At 40.8% G+C, this 21,860-nt stretch overlaps 1 protein-coding gene across 1 annotated transcript in view; it reads right to left on the reverse strand.

Annotated features, from left to right (window-relative positions):
- rhbdl1 (rhomboid, veinlet-like 1 (Drosophila)) overlaps positions 1-21,860 on the reverse strand; it is a 33,351-nt gene that overhangs the window by 6,098 nt on the left and 5,393 nt on the right. The window contains 4 exon segments of the mRNA XM_055057945.1: positions 10,009-10,121; positions 10,199-10,347; positions 13,555-13,604; positions 13,607-13,778. Of these exon segments, the coding sequence (XP_054913920.1) occupies positions 10,009-10,121; positions 10,199-10,347; positions 13,555-13,604; positions 13,607-13,778 (484 nt within the window).

Here is a 21,860-nt window from a genome sequence, read left to right on the forward strand (position 1 = left end):
GATGGGATTTTATCAGCACATTCTGGAGCCGAAGCTGCAAAAACACAAAATCTCACCAAGTATTTTGGTTTCTAGTGAAAATATCTTGTTACAGCTGAAATAAGACAAAACTATCCTCAGTAGGATGTAGACGATTTGTTTTAAATAAATAACTCCTGAATATTGATGAAAAATATGAAACCAATGCAGATTATTTCACTTATCAATTAGAAAAATGTTTTGTTAGAAATTAAATAATCTGCCAGTAGAACTACAAACGGGTTGCTAGGCGACGGGCTGGTCCGGTTGCTAGGCGACGGTCTGGTCCGGTTGCTAGGCGACGGTCTGGTCCGGTTGCTAGGCGACGGGCTGGTCCGGTTGCTAGGCGACGGTCTGGTCCGGTTGCTAGGCGACGGTCTGGGCGTGGCAGATAAAGCGTCAGTGCAACTAAAACTTTTTCATCAATATTACAGAGTTTTTTTATCTCCATTTTCCTGCTGGAATGTAATTTGTAAGTCAGTTGGTCTGATTTCAAGTATTCTCAGGTATCTGAACTATAATCTAGAGAAAGATTCTTGCTCAGGCTTTGTGTTTTTGCAGTGTGCTCCTGCATCCCAGGCCGCCTGGAGGCTGCAGGGCAGCTTCATGTTTCCTCTTCAGCGCGGCAGCAGAGGATCTGTTGCCCTGCCTGCCAGCGCCTGCGGCTGGATCCCCAAGGCATCACTAAACGATCCAGGACAAATCAGCCGGATCCTGCCAACTGTCTGCTGACGACACTACAGCTGCAGCTGGATGCTTGGAGAACCATTCAAGCCTTTAGTTTCCGGTGCTGAATCGTGCATTTCATTATAATAAGTAGTGGAGCTGCAGGTTGAAACATTAAAACCTAATGAACTATTTGGTACAACATGCATTAAGGCTTTGGGAAAAGAAAGAAAAAAACTATTTTCTAGAAAAAACTTTGAAAAAGTCAAAACGTTTCAACTGTAAATGCATTTTTCACTGTATTAGCAGGAGCTAATGCTAGAATAATGTATCAATATGTACTTAACAGAAACTACAGCGCACTACAAACATGGTATTTAGTGGAGGCTAGCTAATGCTAACGTTAGCCTCCACATTAGCTCATGCTAAAGCACTAACAACATGGTAGTTAATGAGTGAAATTGCTAATGCGCTGTACGAACATGATATTTAGCAGAAGAAATATTTGTATGTACACATAAATAAAAACCTTTCATATTTTTCCTTTCAGTTATATTTACATTCTAAATGTCTTTATTGAGAATAAATCAGAACCAAATTCCTGCCAGCAGGTCAGTGGTCATAATGTTATGCCTGATTGGTCTGTTGTTCTGTCATTATTCTGTAATTCCTGGTGGGAGACATTAATATGCTAAGAGGTTTGTTACTCAGAGCCAATTCATCATTCAGAGCAGAACAAGGACAGAGACAGTTTATCTATTCAGGTGTTAACAGAAACAAACCCAAACAAAAAATCAAGTTACTCCCAGGAAAACGGATCATTTGCCTCGACTCTCATTCCACCAGGAGAAGAAACCTTCAGCTCAATGTCTCCCTCCAAGCTGCAGCTTCCTGTTGGCTCCAGCGCTGCATTAAATCAAGCGGCCTTGCGCTGGAGATGCGCTGCCGTCAGCACTTCTGCAGTCACAGCGCCGTCTCTGCTGGCTAATAAACCCAGGAAACGCCGGACCAGATTTATTTACTAAGCACAAATGAGAAGCGGAGGGAACCTGTTAGAGTGAGCTTATGAGGATCTGTGACACACTGTGAGAGCTAACGCTATCAGATCCTGCAGCTATCGCAGACAGAGACGCTTCCTGCATCACCATACGCTGCAAAACCTCTGCAAAGAGCTTTTATTGAAGCAATTCTACTCAAAAAGTCAAACTAATGCAGATTAATTAAACAGAGTGATTGTTTATGTACTTTAATGATTATTGCTGACTTCTTTTCTGATATATTTATTAATATTTAACACTTCGGATGGAGTAGCTTTTGAATAAATAAGTAATTTCAACCTGGGGATGAATAAATTAGATTTTATTCTATTTTAATAAACTAGTTCCTATAAAAGCACAAATTGAAAGGATTTTGAAAGTTGTGCATCTCAGTCAGTGGCTGCGTTTCTATTACAAATGTGAACAAAACTGTCAATATTCCATTAATGTTGAAAAAACTCGAACTAAATAAGTTTGTTGACCCGTTAAGTCATCCAAAACATGCCGCACCGTCATTCTCCTGCCACTTCCTGTTGTCGTCGTCTTTGTAATTTCTGCCAGTAGTAAAATCCTGTTGCTGATCATGTGACTCGTGTGATGTGAAAAAAAGTGTTTATGTTGCAGTTTTGTGAAAAACCATCAAATCTTTACAGGAAAACTTATCGAAAAACAAAAGTTTGTTTTAGTTTGTAGATTTTTATTAAGTAAATAAATTTAACAAGCTAAATACTCAGTTTTGAGCTAGAAATATTTTAGTTAGTTCTGAACTATGCTATTGCTTACAAATTAAATATCTCATTAGTAAGTTAAATACTTAGATCTGGTCCAGGCTTAGAATCTAAATTACTTAGCAAGCTAAATATTTAGTTAGTTCTGGTCAACCTAAATTTGAGTTAGTTCTAAGCTAAATATTAAACTTACAAACTAAATATTTAGTCAGTAAGCTAAATATGTTTATCTTAAACTCTGTTGGTTAACTAAATATTTAGGCACTAATTACTTAGCTTTACCAAATATTTAGTTTTATTCTAAACCATTTGGTTAGTAAAATATTTAGCTTCAAAGTTTGCTTGTTATGGAACTTTTTAATTTAACGCTGAATATTTAGGTGGCTAAATATTTGAGATGGCGACTTTTATGAATGAATGAATAATGTGGTGAAAAACATGAAAAACGAATCCACATTTTTTTCATCTGACTGGTTAAACTACTGCAGTTCATTTTTTACAGTGTAACTTCACAACCATCGCTTTAAACGAACTTACGTTTGTTTTTCCTCAGCCGACGCAGAAAAACTTGTTTTCTACTGATGATGTTAAATCCTCAAAAGAAATGAGAAACCAAGGGCAGCCATTCAGGGACTGCAGGTAAAACTGACTGATGAAAAATCATTTTGCAGCAACCAAATGAGATCCTGAGAAAAACAACTTTAACATGATGACAGAGCAGGAGATTTATGATGCCGAGGAAATCACATCAAAATAAACGACTAAAACTGGAGAAGAAATACAATCATTTAGCATTTAGAGCCAATTTTCATTGTGAATATTTAGAAATGTGTGTTTTATTGTGAATGTTGTCATGAGTTTGACCTGCTGCAGCGTTGAGCCAAACATTAGCAAACAATACACAGCGAAGCCATTTTCTCACCAACAGCAGATGAAATCAATTGACCTCCACTCAACATGCACTCTGCGCATTTTTCACACCGTCTCCATTCATGTAGCAGCAACATGAGCACAGGAGAGGAAATCTGAGGAGCTATTTAGAGACAAAATGAAGTATTTCAGTTCATCAAATCAACAAACTAAATAAAACCTGGAGACGAAGGTATTATCGATTTAGCACAGAGCAACAAAAGGGCAAAATAACAGAAAACTCTTAACTCAAAGCTTTAAAAAGTTATTCTTGTTTCTCACTGTCGGCTGCACTACACACAGACCTGTTGCCATAGCAACTGGCTGACAACAACTCCACTAGCGTATCAGGATTCAACACCAAAAACATTCAACCATTTCCACAGAGAACAGAACATTGAGTTCGTTACAGTTTTTATGTTGTGGTTAGCTAGATTAGCTATGCTGCTAGTGGCTAAGCTAACCTAGCGGTGGTTCATTAGCTACCTTGACCACCTGCTGTACTGATGAATGTTTAAGTTTTTTCTTAACAGAAGTTCAGCAGCACATCTACATGTTATGGTTGTCATAGTCAAGCTAGCATAACTGAGCTACTTCCACTGTAGCTGTGATAGCATTAGCAGCAAAGCTTTTATAACTCAGGTAAACATTTGAGTTTACCTGAAACTCTTAAATAAATCAAAACTGCCACAGTGCAGATTTTTCATTGTTCTCTATTTTATATGGTAAAATAAATAAGTGAAAACATGCAAATAAATGAATATTTTCTTTTTGAAAATAAAAAACATTGTATTGCCTTTGTATCAAAATAAGGTCTATTCATAAATTTTTTACTGCAAAATGTTTATATTTTTTGTAGTTTTGCCTTAATTATATTTTTGAATGTGTTGTTTTTTGAGTCTGTGTACTCCAGTTATTGATTAATCGATTACTAAATTTATTGTTGATTATGTAAATAATCAAATAATCACAACTGAAAGGACTAATAATTTCAGCCCCAGTAAAAATAGACACATTTATATGATCCTTTCTGCTATCCTGAGGTTATATCATTATCTATTTATATCTATTTATCACAGCCTTATTAAAAGGCTGCAGCATTTCGGCAACAGGAATCTAAAATGAAGCTGAGCGTCAGGCAGAAAGCAGGAGACGTGACGTTCAATAACTCCTCTAATCTGCTGCTGAGGGGCTTCACGCCTGATTACAGACCTTTCCTTCCGACTCATTGTGAAGTCATGAGCTCTTGTTGAGACGACAACGCTTCCTCTTTCAACTTTAAACTGGGTGACAAACATCAGATAATTCAAAGCGAAAGTTTTACCCCAGATCTACGGCGTGTCACATGAAAGACGGTGGAACAGAAACTGACAGGCAGGAGGGGAAAGATGAGCGGAAAAAGCCCAGATTCGTTTCCAGAAGCTTCTGTTGCTCTTCAGAATGATTCAGTTTGTCAAAAGCGTGAAGACAGGCAGACGCCCTGCGGCCGTCGCTGCGTCACGAGGAGAAACATCATGTTTTAGCACCTGTTGATGTCCTGAGACAGACAAACGCTCAAGGAGTTTACGACCACGAGGTTCTGCCTGTCACCGTCACAAACGCTGCTGGACCAGAACTGGACCAGAACTGGGCCATGAACTGGACCAGAACTTACAGCAATAAACAAGAATATTGTTGTTTTGAGACCATTTTCCTATAACAATAATAATGGTATAGTAACAAAGCAAGAACACATTCTCAAAGATCAATAAACGTTAAACTATATTGAATTAATATTAAATATCCAAAATAAATGAACAAAAACAAGAGGAGCAATAAGAGAAAAGCCCAGTTGAGACCAAAACACCAGACTGAAAACTTTTATCATCCAGGGACAATAAAATGCTAAATCACACAGACTGACCCAGCTGAAAAACGTAACAGCGCTTCATATCAGTCCCTATTAGTAATTGATTACTTTTTTGTGTTAAATATCATAAATCCTGCCAAACTGACAGCCTGACCCGTTTTATCCAGTTTTCTCTCCTCGTCGTTGTTTTTCATTTTTAAGCAGCTGTAAACGTTCGATATTCGCCCGACAGAAAAACAGAAAGAAAAACAGAAAGGAAGGCGACTAATGCTAAACATAACAAGGTGAGGAAAAAGTTTTGATAAAAAAATAGTGAGGGAGCAGGAAGCAGGTATGCTAGCTTGACTATGACAACCTGAACATGGGGATGTGATGTGGAATTCGGTGTTTTTGGTTCCGTTAACAAAGGCGACCGAAACAGGAAGTCTGCCAGATCAGCAATAAAGCAAGTGTTTAAATCTACCACCGCTATGTTAGCTTAGCTAACAGCAGCCCAGCTAATCTACCACCGCTATGTTAGCTTAGCTAACAGCAGCGTAGCTAATCTACTACTGCTATGTTAGCTTAGCTAACAGCAGCCTAGCTAATCTACCACCGCTATGTTAGCTTAGCTAACAGCAGCGTAGCTAATCTACCACCGCTATGTTAGCTTAGCTAACAGCAGCCCAGCTAATCTACCACCGCTATGTTAGCTTAGCTAACAGCAGCGTAGCTAATCTACCACTGCTATGTTAGCTTAGATAACAGCAGCCTAGCTAATCTACCACCGCTATGTTAGCTTAGCTAACAGCAGCGTAGCTAATCTACCACTGCTATGTTAGCTTAGCTAACAGCAGCGTAGCTAATCTACTACCGCTATGTTAGCTTAGCTAACAGCAGCCTAGCTAATCTACCACCGCTATGTTAGCTTAGCTAACAGCAGCGTAGCTAATCTACCACCGCTATGTTAGCTTAGCTAACAGCAGCGTAGCTAATCTACTACTGCTATGTTAGTTAGCTAACAGCATCCTAGCTAATCTACCACCACTATGTTAGCTTAGCTAACAGCAGTGCAGCTAATCTACCACCGCTATGTTAGCTTAGCTAACAGCAGTGCAGCTAATCTACCACCGCTATGTTAGCTTAGCTAACAGCAGTGCAGCTAATCTACCACCGCTATGTTAGCTTAGCTAACAGCAGCGTAGCTAATCTACTACCGCTATGTTAGCTTAGCTAACAGCAGCCTAGCTAATCTACCACCGCTATGTTAGCTTAGCTAACAGCAGCGTAGCTAATCTACCACTGCTATGTTAGCTTAGCTAACAGCAGCGTAGCTAATCTACCATTGCTATGTTAGCTTAGCTAACAGCAGTGTAGCTAATCTACCACCGCTATGTTAGCTTAGCTAACAGCAGCGTAGCTAATCTACCACCGGCTACGGATGGCGAGGAAATCTGACGATGCAAAGGAGGATTCCTCATTAGGTCAAGAAAACTGTGGACAAACCTGACCATCCTCTTCATGAGACCAAGTGTCTTCAGTCAGAGGCTTTTTCAAATTTACTGTAATACAGACTGCTACAAGAAAACCTTCCTGCTATTTCCTAACTTAGAAGATTTTGAATTTATGAGTTAAAGGAACATTTAATTCTCATTTTGCATCAATAAAATATTTTTGAATTTGAAAAGAATCGTCTTTCTGCCCGTTGTACGCAGGAGCAAGATTTTGATGGAAACAATATCATCAATAACATCGTCTAGTAAAACAGGCCCTTTAAGAACAGCCAGAATTTGGATCATTGTAAATAAACATAATGGATGTTATTAAGGCCTTAGGGATGAAATCATAACAGACAAAGACAAATAAACAACCATCTGTTTCATCTTTCATGTGCTGCTGCAGAAAGGTGGAAACTAAACAATCCAGATTCATTTTGGCCCAGAAGGAGAGAAACTGAGTCGAGTTGTTCCCTGAACACGCCGCGCTCCTCGTCTCGCTGCAGAGCTGTGAAGGACCGCTGAGTGGATGCCAAATGATCAAGGACAAGGAGCGCGCTCTTCAACGGCGACGCTGAAAACTAATTACACAACCGTTCCTTCTGTCAGCACAGAGTCAAGGACGCAGCGGCCGGACTCGGCGAACGCACCACAGCAAAGAACCACAGAGACACGACTTCAGGCTCCACTTTCTCCACACAGACATTCACCTTCATGCCCAAAAAATACTAACTTTTCACGTTATTTAAAGAATATTAAGAAAAAAGTATATTCTCTTGGCTTTAAAGGCCTTCCTGCTGGAGGGAGCTTCAGCAAAAGTTACAGCAATAACTTGAAAGCCATGTTGACCTACAAAAATAACAAGCAACGTGAAAGTCTTCATGAATAAAAACATGAGCGAGTCACAGCCGATTTCAGAGGGGAGGAAGGAAAAATCAAACGTAATCCAAAGCGATGGGTAATTTATAACGTCCATTAGCAGAGAGGAGGTCGGATTTGGAAAACGAAGCGAAGCTGCAGACGGGAAACATGGAAAATCCAACTTTTGTTTTAGTCATTCAGGCTACGAATGAAATTAAATGCAAACGTAATCAGATTTCTTCTTTTTAAATAAATTATTTTATTTTTATTCACCAATTAGTGTATATAATTATGACCGACTAACAAAAGGATCTACAAAATAAATACATGGAGAAACGAATAACATCAACAAAAATAAACAAACCAGAAAATAAGGAGGTTTATATTAAAATGGATACAAAAAACAAGAATATTGATAAATATTTGTTGTTATTTATCAAGAAATATGATAAATAAGAGCAAATAAGACTTTTAATATCATTTACTTTCTCTCTAATATTCCATAATTAGATTATGGTCGCAGATAATTTGGGTAAAAGTGGAAAATAAAATAAAAGTACAAGTATGTGGCCCCATGATTGACTTTGTGCGGCTGAATTTTTATTTCAACATAAACTGAACTGAGTGGCATTCTGGCGTCACCTAGCAACCCCGGTCCAGCCCAACCCGTCACCTAGCAACCCCGGTCCAGCCCAACCCGTCACCTAGCAACACATGCTGAGCAAAATAAAGGAGTCAATTTAATTTAAAATTAATTTCACAGATTTTCAAGAAGAAAAGTTGAAAATTTTCTACAAAAATGTTTTTTGAAAATTTCTCTGTTTGAAAATTTCTCAGTTTGAAAAGTCCAAAAATTTGCTAGAAAAAAAGAAATTTTAGGTTCAACACTACTATGTTCAGAAAAACTTAGGAATTTAAAAGTTAAAAAAATTAGAACATTTTCAACTTTTCAAAATTGAGTTTCAAAAGTCACAAATTTCAGATATTTTCCAGAAAATTTCAGAGATTGATCTCAAAACTTCTGAGTTTTCTAGAGCATAGTTGTAGCCTGCCGCCATTGGGGGGCGTGGCCAACAGCTGCTTATTTAAAGTGACAGACACCCTGAAACAGCTCATTCTGAAAGGAGCTAAGAATAGACTAAAATCTCATTATGTGAGAATAATTTTGTATAAAAAATGTAATGAACATGTTTGCATTGGCAGTGTGATTCAGTAGGTCCCCTTGAAGCAGCAAAAGCAGTTTGATTATCTAAAAATATAAGCGGCTCTTTTGTTTTATTTTTACCAGTAATCCAATCCCAACAAAACCAGTAAACAGAAAACATCAGTGGAGCAGGAAGGAAGAGACAAGAGTGTAAACAATAATAAGCACATAATAAAGTAGGTCACTACAGATACGCTGCAGTCTGGTTCAACCCACACAAACAGAGCCGAGGAAAACAAGCAGCCGTTTGTGTTCAGCTTCCCGAGGAGAGAAAATACATAATCCACTGCAAAATATTACAATATGTCTGTTTTCACTGTTCGTCTGACAAACCTGGCAGCAGCAAGATTAGAACGTAAATGTAGAAAAATGCAGCTCTGCTGTGATTTCATTTACTCTGGCCAGCATCACAAGTCACATGATCAACAGCTGGATGTTACTACTGCTGGAAACAACAAAGAACACAACAGGAAATGGTGGGAGAATTATATTTTTTAATGATCTATTGTGTGAAAAAAACTATTAGTCTGATTTTAACTGCATTTATTATTTAAAAGAAACACTAAGTGTGAGATTGTTTTTCTGACATTGGCAGAATATTGACAACGTTTTGCAGACTTTTGTAACTGAAACACATGGAGTGATGCATTCTGGGAATGTTGACTCACCAAACAAAAACACAAAAACAGCAAACAAAGTCACTTGCATTTAAAAAATAAAGCTTTCAAACACCACAAAGTTTCAATAATCATGGGATCGTTTTTCTCTTAAAGTGACAGTATTCTGTAAAATTAACATTTTTTTATCTTTCCGTTGTGATAAAATGTTTTTCCCTCATCAAAAACAAACCTGATTCTTTCATGTTTGAGAAATCTTTCAATTTCCATGGCAATAATTTGGCTGTTAAAACATCTGGATGGACCTAGCCCCGCCTTCTCCTCCCCCACTCAGCTCCTTCAGACTAGCCAGCAGCAATTAACAAACATCTATTGAGCTCATTATAGCAGCTGCTGCTCAGAGCAACGCTGGTAAAAATGTTAAAGGGTTAATAGGGGAGCCATGTTGGGATGACTTCCTGGAGGCGGAGCTTCAGAAAGAGCAAGAGTTCTTAAAGAGACAGAGGCCCAATTTCAAAATGTTAAATCAGAAAGTCAAATTTCTTTAAGTCATATTTGAAAAATCTATAACTTTTATAACAGCTGTAAGATGTTAATTGAACCATTGAAGCCCGTTGACATCAGATTGCCAGAATGAAACTCACCGGCCAGAACTCCTGCCATGTAGAGCAAACTTATCCGTAAGATGCCGTGAACCATCTCTAAAGGAACGCCGATCATCAGCTGCAGCAGAGCGTTAAATCCCAGCTGCTCCAAACTGAGGAGACGAAAAGTTTAATTTGGTCTCATTAGTAGCAACCAGAGCAAAACCAGACGATCAGCAGCTCAACATACCCAACATGCATGAACATGTAGCTGAAGAAGCGCCAGACTTGTGCGCGGTGGCCGGGATGGTAGACCAGCGGACTCTTCATGAAGTCCAGCTGGTACGTCTGCAGGACCCACTTATTGAGCATGATGCCGTAGCACATGAACACGATTATCTGCAACACAACACACACCATGAACACGATTATCTGCAACACAACACACACCATGAACACAATTATCTGCAACACAACACACACCATGAACACAATTATCTGCAACACAACACACATCATGAACACGATTATCTGCAACACAACACACATCATGAACACGATTATCTGCAACACAACACAGCATGAACACGATTATCTGCACAACACACAGCATGAACACGATTATCTGCAACACAACACACACCATGAACACAAATATCTGCAACACAACACACACCATGAACACAAATATCTGCAACACAACACACAGCATGAACACGATTATCTGCAACACAACACACACCATGAACACAATTATCTGCAACACAACACACACCATGAACACGATTATCTGCAACACAACACACATCATGAACACGATTATCTGCAACACAACACACACCATGAACACGATTATCTGCAACACAACACACACCATGAACACAATTATCTGCAACACAACACACATCATGAACACGATTATCTGCAACACACACATGAACACGATTATCTGCAACACAACACACACCATGAACACAAATATCTGCAACACAACACACCATGAACACGATTATCTGCAACACAACACACACCATGAACACGATTATCTGCAACACAACACACACCATGAACACGATTATCTGCAACACAACACAGCATGAACACGAATATCTGCAACAACACACACACACACCATGAACACAAATATCTGCAACACAACACACACACCATGAACACAAATATCTGCAACACAACACACACCATGAACACGAATATCTGCAATACAACACACAGCATGAACACGAATATCTGCAACACAAAACACACCATGAACACGATTATCTGCAACACAACACACACCATGAACACGATTATCTGCAACACAACACACACCATGAACACGATTATCTGCAACACAACACACACCATGAACACAATTATCTGCAACACAACACACACCATGAACACGATTATCTGCAACACAACACACATCATGAACACGATTATCTGCAACACAACACACACCATGAACACGATTATCTGCAACACAACACACACCATGAACACGATTATCTGCAACACAACACACACCATGAACACGAATATCTGCAACATAACACAACACACACCATGAACACAAATATCTGCAACACACACACACCATGAACACGATTATCTGCAACACAACACACACCATGAACACGAATATCTGCAACACAACACACAGCATGAACACGATTATCGGCAACACAACACACACCATGAACACAAATATCTGCAACACAACACACACCATGAACACGAATATCTGCAACACAACACACACCATGAACACAAATATCTGCAACATAACACACACCATGAACACGAATATCTGCAACACAACACACCATGAACACAATTATCTGCAACACAACACACAACACACACCATGAACACGATTATCTGCAACACAACACACACCATGAACACAATTATCTGCAACACAACACACACCATGAACACAATTATCTGCAACACAACACACACCATGAACACAATTATCTGCAACACAACACACACCATGAACACGATAAAAAGCCGATCAGGCGTCCTGCCAAAGAAAAACTCATTGTACTTTCTGAGACGTTTTGGTCTTTTTCTGTAGAATTGAGCTATAGAAACTGAATTGAGACAATTACTGCCTGCAGGAAAAAAAGATACATCTGGTTCAGCTCCATTAATTTCTTTTCATGGGATAATGGCTTATTGTCTCTGTGAATTAAAATGGATGTGAACAGTTATTATCAGACTCTCGCTGTCATTACAGCCGTTCGGAGGAACTGAAGGCGACTCGCCTTCCTGATGAGTTCAGGGAAACCAGGAAGTTTTCTTGGTTATTTTACCTGTAAAATCTCAAACTATTCAGATGATGCGATAGAAAACTGAACCAGGCTAAGAAGAAACTAAATCATTACAGCGGAGTCAAATTATTATGAGAAAAAAAATATTACAATGAAAAGTTGAAATACCAGAAGAAACTCCGTACAGGAAAGTGAGAACTGCTGTTTGCTTAAGTCATGACGTTATGAGACGCAATAAGAGAAAAAAGTCAGTAATACAATGTATGATAAAACGTCATAATATGAGAAGAAATTGTACGACAAAAATTTTTTAAAGAATAAAATCGTAATAAGATAAAACGACGATGCCTTACGAGAATAAAGATTTTATGTAAAATCAAACAAAAAGACAATAAAAATTGGAGTATTATTGAGCTTTTTACTTTGGAAGTGAAATTATTACCATTAGCAGGACTTTAAAACGACTGAAGAAACATCTGACTTTATTCTATTTGAAGCTGTTTTACTCTCATTAAAACTATTATTTTTTGGTAATATTGTGTCTTTGTAGTCATAATATTACGACTTTATTCTTGTAGGTAAGAAAAAATGACTGGCTCTAATGCGCCATCATAACACGACGGATTCCAAGTATTTTTTATTGAAATGAATCCGTCCTTTAATGCGTCTTTAGCGACGATCCGACATCAGAGGCTGAATTTCCTGCAGCAGTTTTTCCTGAGGAGGATTTAAAGGAGCAGCGGCTCAAACTGAGCGCCATCAAAGGCAGGAAATCTCCTCAAACGCCTCAGAAAAACGGGATTATTGTTTTAGAAAACGTGTCAAACTCAAGGCCCGCGGGCCAAAACCGGCCCGCCGTAGACTTCTATATGGCCCAAAGAATCTTCAAAATAACTGCTGTTTGCTTACATAATATTTTATCAGTCAAATGAAAGCAGTTTTTAACAGAAGAGGATTAGGGGGAGAGAAAGAAAATCTTAATTTTTCTTAGAAATTTGACTTTTTTTCTCCAAAATTTCAATATTTTCCACAAAATTCAGATTTTTTTCTTTGTATTTTGAGCTTTTCTTTGAATTCTGACATTTGATCTCAGCAGATTAAAGCCAGAATATATATGAAAACTTCGTCCGCAGTATTCATATGTATTCTGCCAAATTTAAAGTGAAATGAGGTTCGGTATCATTTAGCTCCAAGAAGAACTGAAGTGGTTTGTTTTGGGGTTTTATCAGGACATTCTACCACAACCGGCCCTTTAAGGACGTCCCTTTAAGGACGCCCCGAAATAAAAACGAGTTGGACTTCCTGCTGGCAGAGGGAGTCTCACCTGGACGATGGTGACGACGGCGATGAAGACGGGCGGAGGACAGAGGCGGTTTGGTGGAAGTACCAGCGCCGGTCCGTCTCGCATGGCAGGATCTCGTAGGCCACATAGCGGACGAAGCGTTTGTACAGTCCAAGGCCCGTCTCGTCCAGCAGGATTTCCCTCTGCAGGGTGCGGCGGCCGTTAGCGATGGCGCGCCGGAAACTGCTGGAGCGCTTGCTGCTCATCTGAGGACCCAAGAAAAACAGTTCTCTGTTTATGACTCACATGACCCGACATGATTCTGATTCAACTCCTTCAATTAAAAGTTGAAACCACCAGTCCTCTTTAACCCGGTTCAGTCGGTGTGAATGCTAAGCTAACTCTGGTCCTTCGGTCTGAACTCTGGATCGGTTTGAACCGGAGACCGCTCCAAAAGCAGGAAGTGGACTACAGTGCCGGGCATTCTGGGTAAATTCAACCAACTAACATGCTAGCCTAGCGCTAGCAGAAGAACTGGCTCGTTTATTTCAGCTGAAGACGAGTTGTGATTCCATTGAGCTCATAACTCCGCAAATTGGTCAACATTTGATCCAAATGAAATGATTTATATAAGTGCTGGACAATAAATCAATATGTATCGCAGTAAACGTGATCAATATTGAGAGATGAAACATCTGAGACACTATTGAACATATGAAATAATCCAAGTTGGTGGGATCAACCAACTCTCACTAGCAACGACCTGCTGAGTAACTGGAGCAGCAGCAGTTCCAAGTTTCCAAACTTTGTCTCAAAACTGCTTAAAAAAAAGAAAAACATGGAGAAAAAACTGAATAAAACAGAAAATGTTTGATTAGCTTTTGTTTCAATCAATAATTATTGATCAACTCATATGAAACGCTTCTTTTCTGATGTTTTTTTTAGCCATATGGTTAGCCTTAATTTTTACAAAACAAAATCACTCAGCAAAATTATCCAGAAAGATGAAGTAGAAAACTAAAATATGTTGTCAGCTCCAGTTTCTGATTTAAAAAAGAAGAAGAAACGCTGACCAGGCAGATTTACAAAAAAACAAAAAACTTTTATTTCAACATTTTAATAATTCTGGAGCAAAAACCTTGTGGGTCAAACAAAAACTGATGAATTTTCTGTTTATTAAACCAAGGAAGGAAATAGGTTCAGCTTTTTCCTCATATTTCAGCATCAAATGAAATATTAATATCAAAGTTATGTTGCTGATCTAATTTAGCTGCAAGAGACTCGACAAAACTGCTGCTGAATATTCATGAAGAGAAATGGATTAAAAATACATAAGTGTCTTTTGACTGAGATGAAATGAATGACGCCGGCTGCCAGCAGCACCGATTCATTGGAAATAACAGCTCAAGGCTTTTTACGCTCACTGAAAGCTGCTTTTTGTTCACAGGAACGATTTCCAAGGTTCCTCTAAAATGTGAGCGCTCTGATGTTCGCACAGTGCAGGTCTGCTATAAAGCACAGGTTTCAAACTCAAGGCCCACGGGCCAAATCCGGCCCGCCATAAAGTCTTTATGTGGCCCATAAAAGAAAAAAGAAAAACAAAAAAGGACCTTGAAAAAAACTGCTGTATACTTAAATAATATTTTATCAAATAAAAGCAGTTTTCAACAGAAGAGAATTGGGGAAGAAGAACAAGAAGCAGAATTTACCAGAATTATTCTGACTCCAATCTTCTACAATCAAAACTCAGAATTCTGGGGGGAAAAATATCAATTCTCGGAAAAAATTAAGCATTTGAGAAAAGTCAAAATTCTGAGAACAATTTTAACAATTCTGAAAAAAATATTCTAAAAATTCTCATGATTTTGATTTTTCACCTATTAAATATAATATATATAACAAAATTTTCTTTTCCATGGCAGTAATCTCCTTCCGTAGTTTTCATATGCTAACTGCTAAATTACATCAATGTAAAATGATGTTCGATATTATTTAAATTTAAGAAGTACTCGTCAAGTAATTCTAATTTTATTGGCTTGTTGTTGGGATTTATCAACATTTTATCACAACCGGCCCTTTAAAGACTTTCAAAATAATGTCGACTGACATGGAGCCATAGAGGCTTGGGAGGAAAACCGTCCCAACGCCGCCGTGGATTCACACACTGACATTTCCTTTCAGCCGAGTTTCAAAATGAAGGTTCTGTCAGCACAGCAGGGATCCTTTCAGCGGCTGACAACTTCAGCTGAACAATGCGGCTCAGGAAGCTGACGAAGCAGCCGCTGAGAAAAACTGAGGAGTTGGGAGGAAGGAGGAGAGGAGGAACAACAACCTGCAGAGGAACGGCGGGTCACGATAACGAGGCACCGGAGGACAGAAACATGGAACCAATGAGCAAAAACTCAACAGCATAGAAGGTTCAGCAGAACTGGAAAGTCTCCACAAGGCTTCCTTCTCCCACATTTCATATTTCATCAAGACTCAGGAATTATCAAGTTCATTTCAATTAATTAGTTAGATAGATATTAACATGTAAAACCTGAACGCTGGTTTTCCACATAAAGGTTCCGGCGGGAACCTTTGTGTTCTCACGTTTCTCATACGTCTGAAAACCTGACGCACAAGCGACATTAAAAACAACAACGATTGATTATATGTAGGTTGGAGCTAAATATTTAGTTTGAAGATAACTAGTTAGCAAATTAATTTGCTTAGCTTCTAAACTAAATATTTACCTTGATAACTAAAATATAATATTTACATGGAAGCTAACTACTTAATTTCAAACTAAACATTTAGCTATCTCTGAGCCAAATATTTAACTTGAAGCTTGCTCACTAGATTTTTAGTTTGTAAAACAAATATATACTTTTTAAGCTAAACATTTATTTGCAAACAAAATATTTAGTTTAGAGTTAAACATTTAGTTTCTAAACTAAACATTTACCTTGCTAACTAAATATTCAGCTATCTCACAGCTAAATATTTACACTAAATATTTATTTGCTGAAGTAAATATTGACCATCAAACTACATATTTAGCTACTCAGAGCAACATTTTTATTTTGAAACTTGTTCACTAAACATTTGTTTTCTAAACTAAATATTGAGTTGGAAATAAAATATTTAGCTTGCTAATTGATATATTCAGGTTCAAACTGTGATATTTTATATATATATATATAAAAATAAAAAAAAAAATTCCCTTCTCACCCACCGCGGGTGGTTCTTATCCTCTGAGCTCGGTCCTCTACCAGAGGCCTGGGAGCTTGAGGGTTCTGCGCAGTATCTTGGCTGTGCCAAGGACTGCACATTTCTGGACTGAGATGTCTGATGTTGTTCCTGGGATCTGTTGTAGCCACTGCTCCAGTTTGGGGGTTACTGCCCCGAGGGCCCCGATGACCACAGGCACCACTGTGGTCTTCACCTTCCAGGCCCTCTCCAGTTCTTCCCTGAGGCCCTGGTATTTCTCCAGTTTCTCCTTTTTCCTGATGTTGCAGTCGCTTGGTATTGCTACATCTACCACAACGGCTTTCCTCTGATGTTTATCCACTACGACAATGTCTGGTTGGTTCGCCATTACCATTTTGTCTGTCTGGATCTGGAAGTCCCACAGGATCTTAGCTCTGGCGTTCTCCACCACCTTTGGGGGTGTTTCCCACTTTGATCTCGGGGTTTCCAGTCCATATTCTGCACAGATGTTTCTGTACGCTATGCCTGCCACTTGGTTATGTCTCTCCATGTACGCTTTCCCTGCCAGTATCTTGCACCCTGCTGTGATGTGCTGGACTGTCTCAGGGGCCTCCTTGCACAACCTACACCTTGGGTCTTGTCTGGTGTGGTAGATCTGGGCCTCTATTGCTCTGGTGTTTAGGGCCTGTTCCTGGGCGGCCAGGATGAGGGCCTCTGTGCTGTCCTTGAGTCCAGCTTTTTCCAGCCATTGGTAGGATTTACTGATATCAGCCACTTGGGTTATTTGCTGATGGTACATCCCATGTAGGGGCTTGTCCTCCCATGATGGTATCTCTGGCACCTCAACCTCCGTTCCCTGTTGTCTGAGACATTCACTGAGCACATTGTCTGTTGAGGCTTTGTCCCTGATGTATTTATGGATCTTAGTTGTTTCGTCCTGGACAGTGGTTCTCACACTCACTAGTCCTCTGCCTCCTTCCTTGCGGCTCGTGTACAGTCTCAGGGTGCTGGATTTGGGATGGAACCCTCCATGCATTGTTAGTAGCTTTCTAGTCTTAATATCTGTGGCTTTTATCTCCTCCTTTGGCCAGCTAATTATTCCAGCAGGGTATCTGATTACTGGCAGGGCATAGCTGTTTATCGCACGGATTTTGTTCTTGCCATTGAGCTGGCTTCTCAGGACTTGCCTTATTCGTTGGAGTATTTAGCTGTGGCTCCTTTCCTTGTGGCCTCATCGAGGTTGCCATTTGCTTGTGGTATACCTAGGTACTTGTAACTGTCCTCTATGTCTGCTATTGTTCCTTGTGGGAGTGAGACTCCTTCTGTGCGGATCACCTTCCCCCTCTTTGTGATCAGCCGACCACACTTCTCTAGTCCGAATGACATCCCAATGTCAGTGCTGTAGATCCTTGTGGTGTGGATCAGTGAGTCGATGTCTCGCTCACTCTTGGCGTACAGCTTGATGTCATCCATGTAGAGGAGGTGACTGATGTTGGCCCCATTTTTGAGTCAGTATCCGTAGCCCAGTCTTGTTGGATTCATTCTCCCTTGTGTATCTCTTTAGTACTGGTCTTTTCATTGCACCCTTGTGGAGCTCTGACAGTTGGCTCACTTCCCTCCTTGTTACCTTGATTTTAGCCTCTAACCGTCTTTTCCATGGTGGGTATTGGGTCTCATGGTTGCTCTTATAGCCAAGTATCTCAAGGATCACTGATGCTGAGTTGTAGATCAGCTCATTGGTTTCTGTTATGGTGCTGGTAGGGATCGTTCTCAATGCTGCATTCACATTCTCAATGAGACTTTCAGATGGTACTTCACTCAGCCGTTGTAATTGGCGCCGGGGAGGCCTGGTTGTCATTCGGGTCATGATTCTCTCTCTCAGGTCAGCAGCTGTCTCGTTCAGCTCTGTTTCGCTCATTGGGCCGTGTATCCCCTCACTGGGTGGAGACTTGTAGTTTAAGTCCCCACAGTCCTGACATCCGGGTTCCTCCCTTTTGCCGTAGCATTTGTGTTGTATCTCGTCAATCTCAAGTTGTGATAGCAGTTGCCGTTTGCGGATGTTGGAACATGAGCTACTAGTTGTTTAGCACTTAGTGTTGACTGGGGATGTCGAAGTAACCATTCCTTCCCCAGTCTTTGCATGTAACCTCTCTCACTAGGGTTACTTGAGTAGTAGCATTCCAACATCCACATTTTCATCTCTCGCCCATTTCCGTCTTGTTCCAGTAGCCCATTTGTCATCAAGGTGCTCTGGTTCCCCAACACCTGACACAGACCTTGTTTGGCCGGGCGACGTCTGAGCCGGCATGTTATGCAACTTAATATCTCTCATGGTATGAGGTAGGCAGTAGCTTGAAGGGTCTTGCCTAAGGACCCAGACTGGATTCGAACCCTGCCCTCTCGGTGATATACTGATGCCTTATGTATTGAGCTATCCAGTCAGCTCATATATATATATAAACACATGAGCACGGCACAGAAGGGTATCGGTGTAAATAGCAGAGGAGCCAAACACCAACTCTTCGTAGACCGCACAGTTGCCCGAGACTGCAAAACCCGACACACCAACCTGTGCATGGCTTGGATTGATTACAAGAAAGCCTATGACTCAATGCCGCATACTTGGATCATTGAATGCTTAGAGATGTATAACATCAACAGGACTCTGAGAGCCTTCATTGCAAACTCGATGAGGCTGTGGGAAAACCACCTTTGAAGCCAACTGCAAACCACTTGCACAAGTGTCCATCAAATGTGGCATATACCAAGGAGATGCTCTGTCCCCGCTACTGTTCTGCATAGGCCTGAACCCCCTCAGCCAAGTTATCAACAAGACTGGCTACGGATACAGACTCAAAAATGGGGCCAATATCAGTCACCTACTACATGGATGACATCAAGCTGTACGCCAAGTGTGAGCGAGACATCGACTCACTGATCCACACCACCAGGATCTACAGCACTGACATTGGGATGTCATTCGGACTAGAGAAATGTGGTCGGCTGGTCACAAAGAGGGGGAAGGTCATCCACACAGAAGGGGTCTCACTCCCACAAGGAACAATAGCAGACATAGAGGACAGTTACAAGTACCTAGGTATACCACAAGCAAATGGCAACCTCGATGAGGTCACAAGGAAAGGAGCCACAGCTAAATACCTCCAACGAATAAGGCAAGTCCTGAGAAGCCAGCTCAATGACAAGAACAAAATCCGTGCGATAAACAGCTATGCCTTGCCAGTAATCAGATACCCTGCTGGAATAATTAGCTGGCCAAAGGAGGAGATAAAAGCCACAGATATTAAGACCAGAAAGCTACTAACCATGCATGGAGGGTTCCATCCCAAATCCAGCACCCTGAGACTGTACACGAGCCGCAAGGAAGGCAGAGGACTAGTGAGTGTGAGAACCACTGTCCAGGACGAAACAACTAAGATCCATAAATACATCAGGGACAAAGCCTCAACAGACAATGTGCTCAGTGAATGTCTCAGACAACAGGGAACGGAGGTTGAGGTGCCAGAGATACCATCATGGGAGGACAAACCCCTACATGGGATGTACCACCAGCAAATAACCCAAGTGGCTGATATCAGTAAATCCTACCAATGGCTGGAAAAAGCTGGACTCAAGGACAGCACAGAGGCCCTCATCCTGGCCGCCCAGGAACAGGCCCTAAACACCAGAGCAATAGAGGCCCAGATCTACCACACCAGACAAGACCCAAGGTGTAGGTTGTGCAAGGAGGCCCCTGAGACAGTCCAGCACATCACAGCAGGGTGCAAGATACTTGCAGGGAAAGCGTACATGGAACGACATAATCAAGTGGCAGGCATAGTGTACAGAAACATCTGTGCAGAATATGGACTGGAAACCCCGAGATCAAAGTGGGAACACCCCCAAAGGTGGTGGAGAACGCCAGAGCTAAGATCCTGTGGGACTTCCAGATCCAGACAGACAAAATGGTAATGGCGAACCAACCAGACATTGTCGTAGTGGATAAACATCAGAGGAAAGCCGTTGTGGTAGATGTAGCAATACCAAGTGATTGCAACATCAGGAAAAAGGAGCACGAGAAACTGGAGAAATACCAGGGCCTCAGGGAAGAACTGGAGAGGGCCTGGAAGGTGAAGACCACAGTGGTGCCTGTGGTCATCGGGGCCCTCGGGGCAGTAACCCCCAAACTGGAGCAGTGGCTACAACAGATCCCAGGAACAACATCAGACATCTCAGTCCAGAAATGTGCAGTCCTTGGCACAGCCAAGATACTGCAGGACCCTCAAGCTCCCAGGCCTCTGGTAGAGGACCCGAGCTCAGAGGATAAGAACCCCCCGCGGTGGGTGAGAAGGGAATTTTTATATATATATATATATATATATATATATATATATGCACATTTATATACACACACATTTATAACATGATGAAAATATGACTTTGAACCCCATTTTTTCCTCATATGACAGAATAAATATCCCTAATTATCGCTGTTTATTTTTCATTCTGTGATGCATCAACCCTTTTCTCCTTGAACTCTTAGAATCTTGAACCAGGAAGTGAAAGAATGCAGCGTCTTTCTGCTGCGTCTCCTGTCTGCTGTGCGTTTATTCGCCGTACGTTGGGCTGGGTGACGGCAACCTGCTGCTCCCTCCCATTCCTGTTGCCTCTGTGAAGATTTGTTCCCTGCAGACACGGCTTAGCATAGCTGTCACTCCGCCTCACCGTGTTCGACGTGCGGCGCCGCCGCCTCTAAAGCGCGCATTAGCGGCCTTTTGAAGTGACGACAGGAGAGAGACAGCGAACAGAACGCCAGGCAGCCCTGAACCGGCTTCAGAGCACAAACATCTGCACTGAGAATAAACAGGCTGCCGGAGAAACACTGCAGGCTCCCTGCTGAGGAATAATTAATGTTGAGGCTATAAACACCATGTCTAAAGGGGCAGTGTTCTGAAAATCTCTTTAGTTATTGTTTAGATATTTTTTGATTAAAGTTTTACTTTGATTCTTTTATTCATGTTTGGGAAATCCTTTAATATCCATGGCAACCATTCCGCTGTCAAAACGCCTGGATGGGCTGAGCTCCTCCCCCACTCCGCTCCTTCAGACTAGCCAGCAGCAATTAGCAACCAGCTGCTGAGCTCATTATAGCTGCTGCT

This window comes from Poeciliopsis prolifica, unplaced genomic scaffold (genome assembly GCF_027474105.1).
Source record: "Poeciliopsis prolifica strain line A6 unplaced genomic scaffold, Auburn_PproV2 SCAFFOLD049, whole genome shotgun sequence".
Classification (NCBI taxonomy): domain Eukaryota; kingdom Metazoa; phylum Chordata; class Actinopteri; order Cyprinodontiformes; family Poeciliidae; genus Poeciliopsis; species Poeciliopsis prolifica.